Below are 19181 nucleotides of genomic sequence, written 5' to 3'. Positions count from 1 at the left end.
ACCTGGGTCAGGCTCATGCAACACATTTGCATGACCTGCTATACTATGCAACTTGCTTGTTTTTTACTTTTTTATTAAGTTGTTTTATGAGTCACACCTTTCAGGATCAGGGCCTAAGGCCATTCAAGGCAGTGTTCAGTGTCCCTTGTATTTTCAGGGCTATAATATAGGGTCCCACACATGAAAGGCATATGCTTGGCAGATTAAGCAAAATTCCTACCTATTCTTTTGAGTTCACTCAACAGTAAGTTTGAGAAAAGTTTACAAAAAATCCAATGAGTTCACTCAACAGTAAGTTTGAGAAAAGTTTACAAAAAATCCAATTACATGGCAATGTTTCACTATTTCACCATATACAAAACATTTTGTGATCCACTGATATAAAAAAAAAAGGTATGGGCCTACAAAAACAAACAAAATTAATAAATTGACCTTTTCAGTTCTCTCGTTCATTTCTGTTCTTTCTAATTGCCAAAATTTAAATACTAAATTTTTAAAATAAATTCTTACTCTCTATATTGTCGCTCTTTACCGTGACTATCTTTCCTCTCCATGGTATTTTAAACATATTTCATTACATTTCTTTCATACTCTTTTTCTTAACTATGTCAACTACTCAAAAGTATGAGAATAACAGCACAACATAAATCCTTTGTGATCACCAGGTAGCTAAATGCTTCCTTGCCTTTGGAAACAGAATATACCTCTGTAAACTTTGACTGTGACAGTGCAAGTGTGCTATAATTGTGCTTCTTTTTATCTCCACTAACCTAGATGTATAACTAAATAAATTACATATAAAAACAATTGCTTCTCCACACAAGTAACATACAAAAAATAAATAATACTCCTCCATATTAAACCATTCAGTAGGAAGAAAAGGTTACATTTGAAAGGAAAACAAACAAAATAGTAAATATATCAAATGATTATTTGAAATCAGCAAAAGATAATTTAAATCACAATGTCATAATCAGTATATACCTTTAATTTTAATGTCAATTTATCTCTCATTAATGTACATAATTGGCAGTAGTAAGCAAAATCCCAGAAATAAGAGATTCAAATTATAAATTATCTGAATAATTGAAAATCAATAAGTTGCTAAGAAAAGTTAATAAAAGACAAACAAGAGTGAAATACCATTATAGATTTTGGATATCATTGGTTTGTCCTTTCTCCCTTATCTGGTAATAATCTCTAAACAATTCTAGACTACATTGGTATGTCCTGCTCCCCTTGCCACTAGGAGCTTAGGTATATCAGTCACACCCATCAAAGTGCTCCCGAGTCACTTCCATTCCTTTGTTTATCTGTAACCACTTCTACCAGTTTATCTGCTCTTCTTCTAATCAAACTCTGTTAATTTGTAAGGTCAGACCTTGCTAGGACAGTGTACTTGTATTGTAAGTTAATATTGTCTTTGTCCTCTCTTATATCTTTTGAATAGTTTACTTATAAACAATATCCTTTTTGTATGGACAAAGAAAGACATTTATTAATATGCTTTGGTAACATGGGATTTAATTGGCTTCAAATATTATTGACTCCCCGGCATCTGCTTTCTGGACTTATGCCTCAGCTGCCCTTACTTCCTAGAACCCCCAAAAGCAGGGTCCCGAAGAGGACGGGACGAACCCAGGGCAAGCGGTGAGTTATGTGCTACCCTGGCACTGAGATGGGCCTGGCCAAAGTGCCTAATGCTTAACTATATGTTAAGAGTTTGGTCATGTCATGTCATGATCCAAAAGCAACAATGAGACTAGGACCCTGCTAGGGCTAGGAAAGACTAATCTGGCCTGAGCACTGTAGTCTGAGATCGAGGTGACCCCAGGAGAGCAATTCTATAAGCTTAATGCGTCTCTTGCTATGTCCATACAAAATTATTTATAATATGAATACTTTATTGTTAGTTGGACAAAGAGAGGAAAAACACACCCATGGGATTCCACTCTTGGGCCAATGTCCTACTGAAAGAGATTCTGTCCTAGTGAAAGCATCCCCTAAGGAATAGAACTTTACCCCATATTGACTGTAACCACACCTATGCATAAGCTCCAGTGCAGGATGCCTGAGATTTAAGGTGGCAGTATGAGGGGGTTGGGGAAGAAGCAGAGAGAGAGATGGGAGTGGACGGGGGAGGAGATTGGAATAAACTGAGATTGAGACCAACCGGCTTGCCTCCCTCCCTTCCTTCGCCTGCCTCATCATCGCCATCAACCTCCCCAGGGTAGGGGAAGCGGCTGGAGACTACCGAACGTGGGTGGCGGGAGAGTCAGCACCGCTGCCCTGTGCCCAGTGCCCGGCGCAGTGCGGTGAGGTGCTCCTCGCCCCTTCCTCTTTCTTTTTTGTGTTTTTACACAATATTATATTAAAGTATAATGTCATGCCAGTTATAACAGTGTGGCCTAATGTAGAAACAAAGATATAGACCTAGAAGAAGCAGACACAGACCAGAAAAAAAGCTCAAAATGCTGAACACATGCTTTTTATGCAGAGATCCAAGTGTTCAACAGCACCAAATGGTCCTCTGGAAGCACGCTCAGTAGTGAGGCCCTTGAGCATTACCGTATGTGTCCCTCAAATCAAAATAAACAAACATAATAGAACCACTGTATATAAATGTAACATATTTTTAATAGGACTAAAAATTTACTACATGAGTGGAGCCAGAGAAATCAAAGATCATTTAAAAATCATGTATAATTTGCATTTATAGGATGTTCTTTTGACAGCTCCAGAATACATATCTGGTGGTGTTGTTGCTGCAGTTAGGAGAACATCTTAATTGCAGTGAGGTCTCACAATATTATGCTTTCTGTAATACAGAGGATTCACTTAGTGATGTGGGGGGGCAGTAAGTGAGTACATCAATACTGTAAATTTTAGCACTATTTTAGCTAAACTGTGATAATAAACACCATTTATAATAGCAAAAAAGCCAATTATAAAATGCTTGAATATACAATAAAATTGAACTAAATTTAGACCTTACTAGTTTATTTAAAAAGACACTCCAAAAGACTAAAAATTTTAAAATAAAATTATTGCCTAAAGAAAACGTAAGGGTCCTGAGAAATAGTAGAGCCCGTAAGGTACTTGCTTTTGCATGTACCAATCTGGAATTTAGCATCCCATATGGTTCCCAGAGCTACTCCAGGAGTGATCCCTGAACACAGAGCCAAGAGTAAGCCCTGGGCATCACCAAGTGTGCCCACCCACTTAACCTCCTCCTTAAAATAGAAAACTTCAATAATTTTATGTTGGTATTTAGAATACTTAGGTGGAGACCCTCCAAACATTCTCATGGGTCCAAACAATGTTTTTCAGCTGTACAGGTCTAATGGATCAGTGTTCAGCTGAAGGACACGAAGGCTATACCCAGGTTATATTCTTGGTGGTGCTTAGGGGTCATGGAATTCCAGAGATGGAACCTGGCATCAAGCACATGTAATGATACACTCCAGTCCTGTAAGCAATATACCCAGCACTAGAAGAAACTTTTTATGCAAAAACAAAAGTGCATTTTCAAATAAATGTTTGTGTCCTTGGAAAAGATACACACCTACATTCATCACAGCATTACTTAAAACAGCCAAGATCTGGAAACAGATATTGGAAAATGATACAGAGGCATGTACTGAAGCTAGGTTCGACTCCCCACACCCTAACATGGCCTCTGTAGATCTGTAGTGCTGGAGGAATCTACATACCACTGAATGTGGCCCTAACGGCCTCAAAGCACTGCTGGGGTGGATGTGGTGCTGTCCAGCACCACAGCGTTCAAGCAATTCTGCATACATCCTCAGGTACAATTACTGAACCACTGACCCACTTGAACAAGTATTTCCAGGAATAACCATGGTCCCCTGAGGACTATTAGGGAATCCCCATACCCATACAAAAGCTCTGAAAAAAATGCTGAAAAATGTAGTGGATTAAAAAAATGTGTTAAGTATATATACACAATGGAAAACAATTTGGCAATATGAAAATATGTAGCTTTTTGCTTCAACTTGGATAGACTAATTGAAATAAGTCATAGCGAGAACAAATGCCAGATGATCTCACTCATGTTGTACCATATAAATAAGCAAAGTAAATAATAATAACTAATAATAAGAAAATTGAAATGAAAACAAAGTTTAGACCAAGATAACATAACTGAACATAAATGACATAGCAGAACAATACTGAAGTAACAAAAGGGGTATATGGGGTATGGGGAGGATTGGGGAAGTGGCCTAAGAATGGTGTTAGAGCATTTCTTACACTTTGGTAATAATGGAGTATTAAGTGTTTTGTACACTTTAACTATAAACATTAGCACTACTTTAAACAATGGTACTACAATGACCAGTTTTAAAAATTTGCAGTACCAAACATACACTGTCTGTGCTGTCTGTTCATCGATTTGCTCAAACAGGAACCAGTAAATGTCTCCATTGTGAGACTTGTTGTTAACTGGGCTGAAGTGATAGCATAGCAGGTAGGGATTTTTGCCTTGTAAGAGGCCGACGGGGGTTTGATACTTTCGTTCCTCTCAGAGAGCCCAGCAAGCTACCAAGAGTATCCCTCCTGCATGGCAGAGCCTAGCAAACTACCCGTGGCATATTCGATATGCCAAAAACCAAACATATACACACATTAAAAATAAAGATACTGACTCTCCCATCAGTTTTCGGGCTGTGGGGGGCTCCCCTGGAACCCCTGAACTGCCTGCACTGTGTGGACTCGCCTCTGCTCCTCTGTAACGCCGAATTCCCAATCAGGTACTGACAATCAGGATCAGGACTCCGCCTACCGACCCTTCTCCACCGGCCTATCCCTCTCTGTCCCCCCAAGAGATTACTGGGGGCGTGGTCTGTAGCGCAGGGGGCGTGGCCACAAAGGGGGCGTGGCCACTTGTCAGAGCGGCTGCAGTTTTAATTTTTCTTACATTACATACTCTATAACTAGTTTTTTTGAAAATCACCCTGGCCATCTAAATCATTTTCCACAAAAATAGTCCTTTAGCTGAGTTGAACTTCACAAAAGCTGTCAGTGGACAACAGAATCTCCACAAACTCCTCGTAAAGACAGCATAGCCTTAAGTCATCACTAAAGGCTCTACATAAACCAAGAGGAGAGGCTGAGAATAAGGAAGTATTCTGGAATTGGAACAAAGCCTCCAACATCAACTTAGCACCAACAGAATCCCCCGCCCCACCTGGAGAAAGAGCGAATAGGGATAGACAACTAGAAGGCTACAACTCTAGACTTCCCAACAATATGAAGAAACAGTGAAAATCCCCTCCACAAAGAGAATATGAAGAAAAGATTCCAGAAATATCCAAAGGGTCCACCCACATACTGAAACTCTCAGAAAAAGATTTCAGAGAAGAAATTTTGAAGAGAGTCGATGTACTCAAAGCATCCATGGAACAGACAACCAATAAATTAAGGGAGGAGATGAACAATGCTTTGGAACAGTCAACCAAGAAAATGTAAGAAGAAATGAGATCAGAAATTTCAAAGCTACAAACAGATGTCACAAAGGTACGAACAGAAGTCACACAAATAAAGGAGTCAGTAGATGAATTAAAAATCTCAGTAGGTGCCCTCAACAGTAGAATGACTACAACCGAACACAGAATCCGTAACCTTGAAAAGGAACTGCAGAAAGCTTACAGACAAAAACAAATAATGGCAAAAGACCTCAAAATGGCTATAGAGAGAATCAGAGTCCTTGGGGATGACTTCAAGAGGAACAACATAAGAATCATTGGAGTACCAGAAGCACAGGGAAGTAATCCCAATGAAAAAAACACAGTCAAAGATATCATTGCTAAGAAATTCCCAGAGCTGGAGAAGGCAGGCATCCAGATCCAAGGAGTCCAAAGAGTACCAGAAAAAAGAGACCCGAATAAAAAGAGTCCAAGGCATATTATAGTCAAAATGACAGATACAGTGGATAGAGACACAATTCTGCAAGCAGAAAGGTCAAAGAAGGAAACCACATACAAAGGAGCACCCCTCAGATTTACAGCAGACATATCAGAGGAAACCCTCCGAGCCTGAAGACAATGGTGGGAGATAGTGCAAAAACTCAATGAAATGAACGCCTCACCAAGAATACTTTATCCGGCTAAACTCTCAGTCAAACTCGAAGGAACCATACACTATTTCTCAGATAAACAACAGCTCAGGAACTTCATAGACTCAAAACCAAACTTAAAAGAAGGACTAAAGGGGCTATTGTAAGTCAAGGAGGAAGAACCCCACAAGAACAACAAACCCCACAGAAAGATGACACAAAACCCCATGACAATAATCTCTCTCAATGTCAATGGCCTAAATGCACCAATTAAGAGACACAGAGTGGCAAAATCGATCCAGAAACTAAACCCAACATTCTGCTGCCTGCAAGAAACACACCTGAACAGTCAGGGAAAACACAGACTCAAAGTCAAAGGATGGAAAACAATCCTGCAAGCAAACAACTCCCTAAAAAAAACCTGGAGTGGCAATACTAGTATATGACAACATGGATTTCAGGTTGAAAAAGATTAGGAGGGACAACGAAGGTCACTTCCTATTTATCAAGGGATATGTGCAATAGGAAAAAATCACACTCTTAAACGTATATGCATCTAATAAGAGACCGGCTAAATACTTAAAACAGCTCCTAACAGACTTTAAGGAGGACATCACTAACAGCACAATAGTAGTCGGAGACTTCAACACTGTCCTATCACCTCTAGATAGATCGACAAGAACAAAACTCAGCAAGGAAACACGGACTCTGAAGGAAGAAATACAAGAGAGAGGCCTAATAGACCTATACAGGGCTTTACACCCCAAAAAAAAAGAATATACATTTTTTTCCAGTGCACATGGAACATTCTCCAAAATAGACCAAGTACTGGGACACAAAACATACCTCAATAAAATCATAAAAATAGAAATTGTATCAACTATCTTCTCAGACCACGATGCACAAAAGATAGAAGCTAATCACACACAGAAGCAGAAAATCAAATCAAACACCTGGAAATTAAACAGCTCAATGTTGAACAATAAGTGGGTCAGGAAGGAAATCAAGGAAGAAATCAAGAGATACCCCGAAAAAAATGAGAATGAAGACACAAGCTACAAAAACCTATGGGACGCAGCTAAAGCTGTGTTAAGGGGAAATTTTATAGCTCTGCAAGCATTCCGTAAGGAAGGAAGAAAGGGCCTACAGAGATCGCTTGACTTCACAGCTCAAGGCCTTAGAAAAGAACCAGAAAAAGGAACCCAAACAAGACCTAAGGAAAGAAATAATAAAAAGTAGAGCAGAAATTAACGACTTGGAAACCCAGAAAACAATCCGAAAGGTCAATGAAACCAAGAGCTGGTTCTCTGAGAAAATAAACAAGATTGACAAACCACCAGCAAGACTCACAAAGAAAGAGAGAGAGAAACCTAATAAATTGAATCAGGAATGAAAATGGGGACATCACAACAAAAACCAACGAAATTCAAAAGATTGTCAGAGACTACTTCGAAAGCCTGTATGCCACGAAACAAGAGAACCTAAAAGAAATTGATGAATTCCTTGATTCCTACAATCTCCCAAGACTGAACAAAGAAGACTTGGAATACCTGAATAGACCCATTAATATTAAGGAAATTGAAACTGCAATCAAAAATCTCCCCAAAAACAAAAGCCCAGGTCCAGATGGATTCACTGGTGAATTCTTCCAAACGTTTAAAGAAGACCTGTTGCCAATTCTCCTCAAGCTTTTCCAGGAAATTGAAAAAACAGGAACTCTCCCAAACAGTTTCTATGAAGCACACATCTCCCTAATACCAAAAGCAAACAAAGACACCACTAAAAAATAAAATTATAGACCAATATACCTGAAGAACACTGATGCGAAGATCCTCAACAAAATATTAGCAAATAGGATCCAACAACTCATAAAGAAGATCATACACTATGACCAAGTGGGATTCATCCCAGGGATGCAAGGATGGTTTAACATTCGGAAATCAATCAACATAATCCGTCATATCAACAAAAGTAAAGATAAAAACCATATGAACATATCAATAGATGCGGAGAAAGCATTTGACAAGATCCAGCATCCGTTCATGATGAAAACCCTCACCAAAATGGGTTTTGGAGGAACTTTCCTCAAAATATTCGAAGCCATCTACCACAAGCCTACAGCAAGCATTATTCTCAATGGGGAAAAACTAAATGCCTTTCCTCTAAGATCAGGCACAAGATAAGGATGCCCACTCTCACCACTTCTCTTCAATATAGTACTGGAAGTGCTTGCGATAGCCATTAGACAAGAAAAAGAGATTAAGGGCATCCAGATAGGAAAGGAAGAAATCAAACTCTCACTATTTGCAGACGATAGGATACTATAACTAGAGAAGCCTAAAGCCTCTACAAAGAAACTCTTAGAAACGATAGACTTATATAGTAAAGATGCAGGCTACAAAATCAATACCCAAAAATCCATGTTCTTCATATATGCAAACAATGAGGCAGAGGAAAGGGACATGAAAAAAGCAATCCCATTCACAATCGTGCCCCAGAAAATCAAGTACCTTGGAATCAGCTTAACCAAGGAAGTAAAAGACCTCTACAAAGAAAACTATAAAATGCTACTCCATGAAATAAAAGAGGACATGAGGAAATAGAAACATATACCCTGTTCATGGATAGGGAGAATAAATATTGTCAAAATGGCAATACTCCCCAAAGAATTATACAGATTCAACGCGATCCCTATAAGAATACCCATGACATTCTTCAAAGAAATGGATCAAGCAATCATAAAATTCATATAGAACAACAAACCCCCACAGATAGCCAAAACAATTCTTGGGAAAAAGATGATCGGAGGCATCACCCTCGCCAATCTCAAACTATACTACAAAGCGGTAACAATTAAAACAGCATAGTACTTGAACAAAGGCAGAGCTGCAGACCAATGGAACAGGGTGGAATATCCCTACACACAACCTCAAATGTATGATCATCTAATCTTTGATAAGGGAGCAAGAGATGTGAAGTGGAGCAAGGAAAGCCTCTTTAACAAATGGTGCTGGCACAACTGGACACCCACATGCAAAAAAATGGGCTTAGACCTCGACCTGTCACCATGCACAAAAGTCAGATCAAAATGGATTAAAGACCTCAACATTAGACCACAAACCATAAGGTACATTGAACACAAGGTCGGCAAAACGCTACACGATATTGAAGATAAAGGTATCTTCAAAGATGACATGCAACTGGCCAACCAAGTGGAAACAGAGGTTAACAAATGGGACTACATTAAACTAAAAATCTTCTGCACCGCAAAAGATACAGTGACCAGAATACAAAGACTATCTACAGAATGGGAAAGGATATTTACACAATACCCATCAGATAAGGGGTTGATATCAATGGTATATAAAGCACTGGTTGAACTCTACAAGAAGAAAACATCCAACCCCATCAGAAAATGGGGCAAAGAAATGAACAGAAACTTTCCCAAGGAAGAGATACGAATGGCCAAAAGGCACATGAAAAAGTGCTCCACATCACTAATCATCAGGGAGATGCAGATCAAAACAACCATGAGATACCACCTCACACCACAGAGACTAGAACACATCCAAAAGAACAAAAAGCGGGGCTGGAGCGATAGCACAGCGGGTAGGGCGTTTGCCTTGCACGCGGCTGACCCGGGTTCGATCCCCGACATCCCATATGGTCACCCAAGCACTGCCAGGAGTAATTCCTGAGTGCAAAGCCAGGAGTAACCCCTGAGCATCGCTGGGTGTTACCCAAAGGAAAAAAAAAAGAACAAAAGCAACCACTGTTGGAGAGGATGTGGGGAGATAGGGACCCTTCTACACTGCTGGTGGGAATGCTGACTGGTTCAGCCCTTTTGGAAAACAATATGGACGATTCTCAAAAAATTAGAAATTGAGCTCCCATTTGACCCAGCAATACCACTGCTGAGAATATATCCCAGAGAAGCAAAAAAGTATAGTCGAAATGACATCTGCATTTATATGTTCATCGCAGCACTGTTTACAATAGCCAGAATCTGGAAAAAAACCGAGTGCCCTAGAACAGAGGACTGGTTGAAGAAACTCTGGTACATCTATACAATGGAATACTATGCAGCTGTTAGAAAAAATGAGGTCATGAACTTTGCATATAAGTGGATCGGCATGGAAAGTATCATGCTAAGTGAAATGAGTCAGAAAGAGAGAGACAGACATAGAAAGATTGCACTCATCTGTAGAATATAGAATAAAAGAGTAGGAGACTAACACCCAAGAATAGTAGAAATAAGTACCAGGAGGTTGATTCCATGTCTTGGAAGCTGGCCTTACATTCTGGGAAAAAGGCAGCTCAGATAGAGAAGGGAACACCAAGTCAAATGTGGTTGGAGGCCATGTGGGAGAAGGGTGAAGCATGCTCTATGTAGACTAGAGCCTGAATACAATGGCCACTCAACACCTTTATTGCAAATCACAACACCTAATTAGGGAGAGAGAACAAAAGGGAAGACCCTGCCACAGTGGCGGGAGGGGGGGCGGGGGGGAGATGGAATTGGGTGGGGGGTGGGAGGGATGCTGGGTTTATTGGTGGTGGAGAATGGGCACTGGTGAAGGGATGGGTTCTCGAACTTTCGAACTTTGTATGAGGGAAACATGAGCACGAAAATGTATAAATCTGTAACTGTACCCTCACTGTGACTCACTAATAAATTTAAAAATAAATTAATTAATTAAATACTGAATTTACAAAGATTAACAATTTTCATCTAATTTTACATAAAATCATCATCCCATTGATCGTTGATTCTCTCAAGCGGTCTCAGTAACATCTCCATTCGTCCTAACCCTGAGATTTTAGAAGCCTCTCTTTCCTCATCCTTCCCTATGGTGCCACATTGGAGGCTCTTTAGGGTTAGGGGAATGAGACCCATCATTGTTACTGTTTTGGGCATATGAATACACCATGAGGAGCTTACCAGGCTCTCCCATGCAGGCAGGAAACTCTCGGTAGCTTGACAGGTTCTCCAAGAGGGAGAACTAGGCTATAAGATGTCCCGGCCTGAACAGTGAAAAATCCGGGCTCTTGGGTACCACAAGCTGAAGAATGCTCTGGACCCCGAGCAGCCACCCACGAACAGCTCCTCTGCTCCTGAACAGCCATGGTCCCAGAGGCATACAAACCAATCTCAAAATGCAGTGGCTGTGGACAGAAATACCTCTGGACTCAAGTACTAAAATACCAGAATCCCAAAACTGGGTGGCTGCTTTTGCAACCATGCAACATCATATGCTCTTTGTTATCAGCAATAGAAAACATATGTTCTAATGATGCCATTTTGATAGGTCTGATTGTTAGGGGAAAAACTCTAAATAATAATAGTGGGTTTTCTGTCAAAAATTGAATGTAATCAAAGTAAAGAGAGAGTAAAGTGAAAATCATCTGCTACACAGGTGGCGGGTGGGGAGTGGGAGTGGGGGTATGCTGGGGTTCTTGGTGCGTTGCCAGCAGCCACTGTATTCCGAGATCAGTTTCTGTGCATTTGGGATAATGGCCGCTCAGGGGTGGGAGAGCCATTCCTGAGTGGCATTTTGTATATATGGAAAGGTCACACGTAAGTGGCTGCATGGTTTGGAGAAATAGTCCCAGTCCCACATACTGGAGCCATGTTAGTAGAAGCTCAGTGTCACTGGGACTCCCATCTGGAGAAGGTGAGGTGGCTGTACCTTCTCTGTCTGGCACCCGGGTGTTGTTGAAATATTGAACACAATCAATTATGTAAACAACTTTATAAAAATAAAATTGAAAAATATTTCTGAAAAGCACAGGATCATATCAATAGATGCAGAAAAAGCTTTTGACAAGATCCAGCATCCATCTTTGATAAAAACTCTCAACAAAGTGGGAGTTGAGGGAATTTTCTTCAATATAGTCAAAGGCATCTACCATGAGCAAGCATTATCCTCAATGGAGAAAAACTAAAAGCCATCCCTCTGCAATCAGGAACAAGACAAGGATGCCCACTCTCACAACATCTATTCAATATAGTACTGGATGTATTTGCCATAGCAGTCAGGGGTAAAAAAAGATATTAAGGGCATACAGATAGGAAAGGAAGATGTCAAGCTCTCATTATCTGCAGATGACATAATATTATGCTTAACCCTAAAGTCTCTACCAAAAAGCTACCAGAAACAATACATTTGTATAGTAGAGTGTCAGGTTACAAAACCAATACCCAAAATTCCATGACTTTCCTAAATGCAAATAATGAATGAGAAGAAAGTGATCTTTTAAAAACATGGTCCTGTTCACAATTTTTCCACAGAAAAGAAACACCTTAACTAAGTACATAAAGAAACTATACAAAGAGAACTACAAAACAGTACTTCAGGAAATAAAAGAGGACACGAGGAAAAGGAGACACATCCTTTGCTCATAGATTGGGAAAATTAACAGTGTCAAAGTGGCAATACTTCCCAAATCATTATACAGATTAAATAAAGTTCCTATAAGAATACTTATTACAGTTTTCAAGAAAACACTTCTGAAATTCATATGGAACAATATACCCCCATGAACAGCTAAAGCCATTCTTGGGATAAAGAAGAAGGGAGGCATCATTTTCCCCAACTTCAAACTGCACTACAACATGGTAGTACTTAAAACAGCATGGTATTAGAATAAAGACAGACCTGCAGGTCAGTGGAATAGAGTTGAACATCCTGGCACAAATCCTCAAATATCTGATCACCTAATCTTTGCTAAGGAATAAAGAAATATAAAGTGGATCAAGGAAAGCTTCTTAAACAAGTGGTATTGGGAGAACTGGACTGCTACATATAATAAACAAACTGACTTCTACCTAACACCATGCACAAAAGTCAGATAAAAATGAATTAAAGATCTCAACATCAGACTTTAATCCATAAGGTATATAGAAGAAAACATAGGCAAATTTAATAGGCAAAACCCTCCATGACACTGGAACTAAAGGCATGTTCAAGGATAAAACACCACTGATCAAGCAAGTGGAAGCACAGATTTATAAATGTGACTACAGTAAGCTAAAAAGCTTCTGCACCTCAAAAGAAACAGTGATCAAGATTCAAAGACAGCCCATGGCATTTGAAAAATTATTTACCCAATGCCCATCTGATAAGTAATTAATATCAAACCGTTCAAACTGTACAAGGAAAATAAATCCAACCCAATCAAAAAATGGGAAAAAGAAATGAATAGAAATTTCCTCAAAGAAATAATTCAAGGGGCCAGAGTGATAGTATAGCAAGTAGGGTGTTTGCCTTGCACACAGCTGATCCCGGTTCGATCCCTGGCATCCCATATTGTCCCCCAGACACCACCAGGAGTAATTCCTCAGTGCAGAGCCAGGAGTAACCCCTGAGCATCTCTGGGTGTGACCTCCTCAAAAAAAATGGAATTCAAATGGCCAAAAGACACATAAAAAATGCTCTATATCACTAATCATCAGGGAGATGCAAATCAGAAAAACAATGAAATATCATTTCATACCACAGAAACTGGAACACATTCAAATGAATAAGAGCAACCAGTGTTAGCACAGATGTAGGGAAAAAGGCACCCTCATTCATTGATTATAGGAATGCCAACTGGTCCAGCCTGGTATTCCGATAAAAACTAGAAATTGAGTTCCCATTTGACGCAGCAATACCACTTCTGATAAAATACCCTGGTGGTCCAAAACACACAGCAGAAACACTATCTGCACTTCTATGTTCATTGCAGCACTATTTACAATGGCCAGAATCCAGAAACAACCTGAGTGCCCAAGATAGATGACTGGATAAAGTAACTATGGTACATCTAAACAATGGAATACTATCAGCTCTTAGGAAAAATAAACAGCACAGTACTGGCATCAGTATGGCACCAACGAGGTCAATGGACAGAATTTAAAGTACAGAAATTAGTAAAAACATTCATGTCAACTTTTTTTTTACACCAAGTACACCAAGACAAATAGAAAAATAAAAAATAAAAATAAATAAATAAAAAATACAGGAAAATGGTATGGGATGTAGTTCAATGGTAAAGCACAGGCCATGCAAGCTCATGAGACCTGAGTTCTATTCCTAAAACCCTACTACTCTCCAAAAGAGGGAAAAAAAAATTTACATGTAAAACAAAAAGTATGGTCCCTACCTTGTACTACTTATAAAAATTTAGTTCAAAATATATCAAAAAGTTGTACTTGCAATATTTTACATGACTACTGTAAGATAAAACCTTGTGAACCCAAAATCTTTGTTATGTGAAAATAAGAAAAAAATATAGCACATTTGATCTGTACAAACTTAATACCATTACCAATTATTACATAATAATAAAAACCATTACATGTGAATTCAGTTAAATTGATTTGAAAAATATAAAATCAGCTAAATCCATGTTATACCTTGATCAGTCTAATATGCAAAAAAACTTTACTTCATAGAAGGGGTGTAGGAGACAAGAATGATTGCGTAAATATTAATCTTTGGGCCAAAATAGTTAAAATTTAAACAAATATTACTTTCTTAAAATTAATGAAAATATATTATTACCTGGAAAATTTGGTGATCCCACTATTTTCGTTGGTTCTTTTGTCAAACGAAAACCTCTTGGTAACCGAACCAAATATGCGACTATCGAAAACAAAAAGATCAACATTTACCTTTTTAAAAATCCTAAGATTTTTACAGTATAGTATCACAGCACATTTGATCTTGGATAAAGAAAGCCATAGATCAATCTTCTTTAATATGAGCCATCCCAAGTGTACATCCCCTCTCATGCGCAAGGAAATTTAGCAATGACTTATTTTATCTTACCTCCAGAATACTCCATTTTAAAGTACAAAACCCTGGGTTTTAGAGTACAAAACTCCTACTCTTGTATATCTACAAGTTCCTTCTCCTTCATACCTTCATATTACTTCTTATACTTTTGTAGTGCATTAACATCACTTTTCTTGCAAGTTATTTTACACTCTATCAATTCCTTATACACACATTAGTTTTCCTTGTTAGGGTATAATTTACTCCAACTTCATAGATTGCAAAGGCCAGCATCCCTGTCAATTTACTGCAATCAGTAACAAGTACTCTAGACCTGGGATATAATGAAGTCAGTAAGTTTTAGAACTGATATATTCTCATTGTTTTCATTGTTAAATGTACAAATGTTAGTGATGCACAACAGTGAAACGTGCAGTATAGAAATGCAATAAAACACATCCCCAAATAACCTTTAACAGAGAAAGAAGCACAAAGCAAAGTATGGAACTCAAAATCAAAACAGCTGAATATAAATCCTAACTTTTCCAGTTACCGGCTTTAGAAAAGTAACTTTCATCTCTAGAAGCCTCAGTTTTATGTGCAAAACTGAATTAAATCCAAACGTTGTTATTCCTGGAACTGAATAAAATATTGCTGGAACTGAATGCATAATAACTGGTATTATGCATGTCTAATTTTATAATGCTGTATATCAGTCTTCACTATTCAATCTTAATATTATGGTAACACCAGCTTATTTTTCTTGCACCCTTAAGTTTTCATCTTGTTGGATCAAAGGGTGGTACACACAATCTACCATACATCGCATAACGATCTATGACAGGAGCCCAGGAGCATCCTTCTTCCACGGAACGGTAAAATATTACTGGCCGCTTTGTTTTATACTAGAATGAATTTTGGACTCCTGAAGTCAAGATGTTCGCTTCCTTCCGGTCTCTGCGCGCGCCATTTCTCTGCCATCGTCTCCCTCCGCCGCCTTCACCCTCTCAGAGACCGCTTCCTTCAAAACCTTCAATTCCCACAGAGCTGGGGGTGCTCGGCGGGGCGGGACCTTCCACCCGACGGCGTGATGGTGCTGCTCACACACTGCGCCGCGGCGGGCTTCGCGCTTACGATGGTCCAGCGGGGCAGTCCCCAACCCCCGGAGTGACCACTGCCCGGGGTGAGGAAGTACTCCGCAATACGACATCGGAATCCGAAGCCATGCCAGTGACGCCTTTCCAACAAGGCCCGGTCGTCAGTGTCTGAAACGCGTCTGGGAAAGAAAGGCGGCGCGCTCTGCTCTCGGGGCAGGAGCGCTCTCCGCGCCGCGTCAGGCGAGGCGGGCCGCCGAGGAAGCCCTTGTGCGTGTCGCGTCGGAGCCCGGCCCCCCTGCGCCTCACCTGAGCCCCCAGGCGCCGGAGCCATGGATGCGGACAGAAGGAGGAGGACGACGGCCCCGAAGAGCGGGCAGCCAGAACGGGCCCGCCGCCTGCCCCGACGCGTCCAGTGGGGGCCCGACGCCTCCATCCACACCCGCCGCCGCTCACCACCTCGGCGCTAAGGGCGTTACGCGCGCGCGCCCGCCCGCTGCCGGAAGTTGAGGGACCGGAAAGGGCCTGGAGAGCGGAGAGGCACTTCCGGCCGGGTGGGCGCGGGCCGGCAGCATCGAGGAACCGGGGCATGGGGCGAGCAGCTTCGAGGTCCAGGGCGTGGGCGGGCGGCACTTCCGGCCAGGAGGGCGCCAACCCGGAGGTGGCGCCGGCATCAGTACTGCCCCCGCGTTGCCGGCGGGGCAGAGGGACGCCTAGATCTCAGCTCTGCGCTGCAGGAACTGCCGCTAACCGACGTCCCCACGCATTTCGTCCTCCACGTGCCTGTGTTGTGCGCTCGGCCAGACGCTCACCCATGCTGCCCTTGGTAGTCTGAGCGTGCCTAGGCCGAGCCCAGAAACAGAAACGAACCAAGACACCAACTTCTCTCAGAGGATCAAGTGGCTCTACTTGCAGCTGCAGCATCTGAACATGCGATGAAATTATGACATAGTGCAACCCATGCCAGCGACAAATGGAATGGAAGGCCTCCAAGCCCAGGAAGGCACTGTGACAGAATGCACGAAATCACTCTAGGTAGAATAAACGTCAACGTTTTCGCCTGGAAGATCACCTTTCTCCACCAAAGTCCAGGAAAAATGTACAAAACCATTATTTAGAAGCCCAAGAGGGCTTTTATATAACCATGAGAGTCTTGCCTTAATTTTTATTTTTTGGCAACTGGATCTACTTAAGCAGAACAGAGACTGTGATAAAAATAAAAATCAATCTTATGCCATCATTTCAAATACATTGAAGAATGAAGTTTAACCAACTTCACTCAGAGCACATTAAAAACAATGTATATTGTTGCTTTTAATAAGAAGAAATGAGTGACTGAATGACCAAAACCCATCACTGGATATACTGGCACTAGATAAGTAATTTCAATAGCCTTAGTCCTCCTTCCCACGTATTGTAATATAAATGTCAATGGATCGATATATTTGGCTGCTCTCTCATTGTAGTACAGGTATCATTGTCCCTTGATGTCTGAGTCTCGATTTACATAATATGTGCCTGGCTCTGCAAAACCATTTTGGCATGTTTTTAACTTCAACTCTTAGCGTACTGGCCTTTAGTGTATAAATACTATAGGTCTTTGGGTGTTCAAACAAGCTTCTTTTTTTGCTTCCTGTAGCACCGTAGCACTGTCTTCCCATTGTTCATCAATTTGCTCTAGCGGGCACTAGTAACATCTCCATTGTGAGACTTCTTGTTACTGTTTTTGGCATATCAAATATGCCAGGGGTAGCTTGCCAGGCTCTGTTGTGCGGGTGGGATACTCTCAGTAACAGGCCTCTCCAAGATGAATAGACGAATCGAACACGGGTCGGCTGCATGCAAGCAAATGCCCTATCTTCTGTGCTATCGCTCCAGCCTAACTGAACTAAAACTTAATGGTCTTTTCGAACTAGGACCAGCTTGGAAACATTTCTTTAGAACTATACAAATATTCAGAACACCCTCGTTCTTAATAACAAATTAAAGAAACCTTTGCATAAATCTGAGTTTTCTGGTTCTATTTCTGCTTGGGTTGACTGGCAAACTAAACAGTACAATTTATTCCAAGGAGCTCATTCACTTTTTTTTTTTAATTTTATTGAATCACCGTGAGATAGTTACAAGCTTTCATTGGGTTACAATCTCAAAATTATCAAACACCCATCCCTCCACCAGTGCACATTCCCCACCATTGATATCCCGGGTATATGCCCCCCCTTCCCCATCGTCCCCCTGCCTCCATGGCAGACAGTATTCCCCATACTCACTCTCTACTTTCGGTCATTAAGAGCTCATTCACCTATTCCGTAGTATTAATCTGCATGATGATCTAAATTAAGTTCAGTCTGTTGAACATGTTTTAGTGAACAAAAATTTAAATAAATTGACTCAGAGCAGTGAGGCAGTATTTTGGTTAAAATGTTGTGGTTCATTTAGGCATATTTAGTGCAAATATAGTTTACTGCAGAGAATGTCTTGCCCGCACGCCTCGCTGTTTTCCCTGGGATCCTCGGAGGGGATGGGCTCCAGCTTCCCTCCCCACCCCAAGCAGAGCTCCCGGCGGCTGAAGACCAGCAGAACCTAGCTACAGCCATGCTCGCCTCTCCACACATTCGGACAGGCCTCAGGCATGAAGTACCTGCAGAGGAACCCAGGTGTGTGTAATCCCATCAACGCCAACATCCAGAGACTTAAAAGCAAGTTCCCAGAAGCACGTGACTGCTTTGTGGCCACGCAATATCTTGTAGCCTACTTCTCCCTCTGGGAGAAACTGGCAAGGTTCTGAGAGTTTCCTGCCCACATGGGACAGCCTTGCAAGTTTCCCATGGTGTATTCATATGCTAACTCCAGTAACAAGCTGGATCTCATTCCCCTGACTCTGAAAGAGCCTCCAGTGAGACATTGTTGGGAGGGCCGGCCAAGTCTCAAGAGACTTCTAAGATCTCAGGGAAAGGATGAATGGAGAGGTTACTGAGCCTGCTCAAGAAATTGACGATTAACGGGATTTCATGATCATGATCATGATAGTTTACTGAATAGTGTGAACACTTTGTTGATGTATATCCTCCTAAAAGTTCTGAACAATTTATAAAAATAAACTTAAGAAATATAATTTTTTTGTCAAATCATAAGTTTGTAGACTTCTTGAAAAGGGAATTCATACCTATATTTGTTTGCTTGGTTTTTCACTAAAATTTTTCTTCAGCTCATCAGTTTGTCGAGTCTTATTTTCAGTGGAAATTCCTA

At 40.8% G+C, this 19181-nt stretch overlaps 1 protein-coding gene across 1 annotated transcript in view; it reads right to left on the bottom strand.

The window, feature by feature from the left end:
• ZPBP (zona pellucida binding protein) overlaps positions 1-16368 on the bottom strand; it is a 180353-nt gene extending 163985 nt beyond the window's left edge. The window contains exons 1-2 of the mRNA XM_055124810.1: positions 16242-16368; positions 14626-14706 (exon numbers count right to left, since the gene is read on the bottom strand). Coding sequence (XP_054980785.1) covers positions 14626-14706; positions 16242-16368 — 208 coding nt within the window. The remainder of the gene's footprint in view (positions 1-14625; positions 14707-16241) is intronic.
• Between the last annotated feature and the right edge of the window lie 2813 nt (positions 16369-19181).

This window comes from Sorex araneus, chromosome 2 (genome assembly GCF_027595985.1).
Source record: "Sorex araneus isolate mSorAra2 chromosome 2, mSorAra2.pri, whole genome shotgun sequence".
Lineage (NCBI taxonomy): Eukaryota > Metazoa > Chordata > Mammalia > Eulipotyphla > Soricidae > Sorex > Sorex araneus.
Note: the sequence above shows the minus strand (reverse complement) of the source record. Positions and strands in the feature narration are given on the sequence as shown.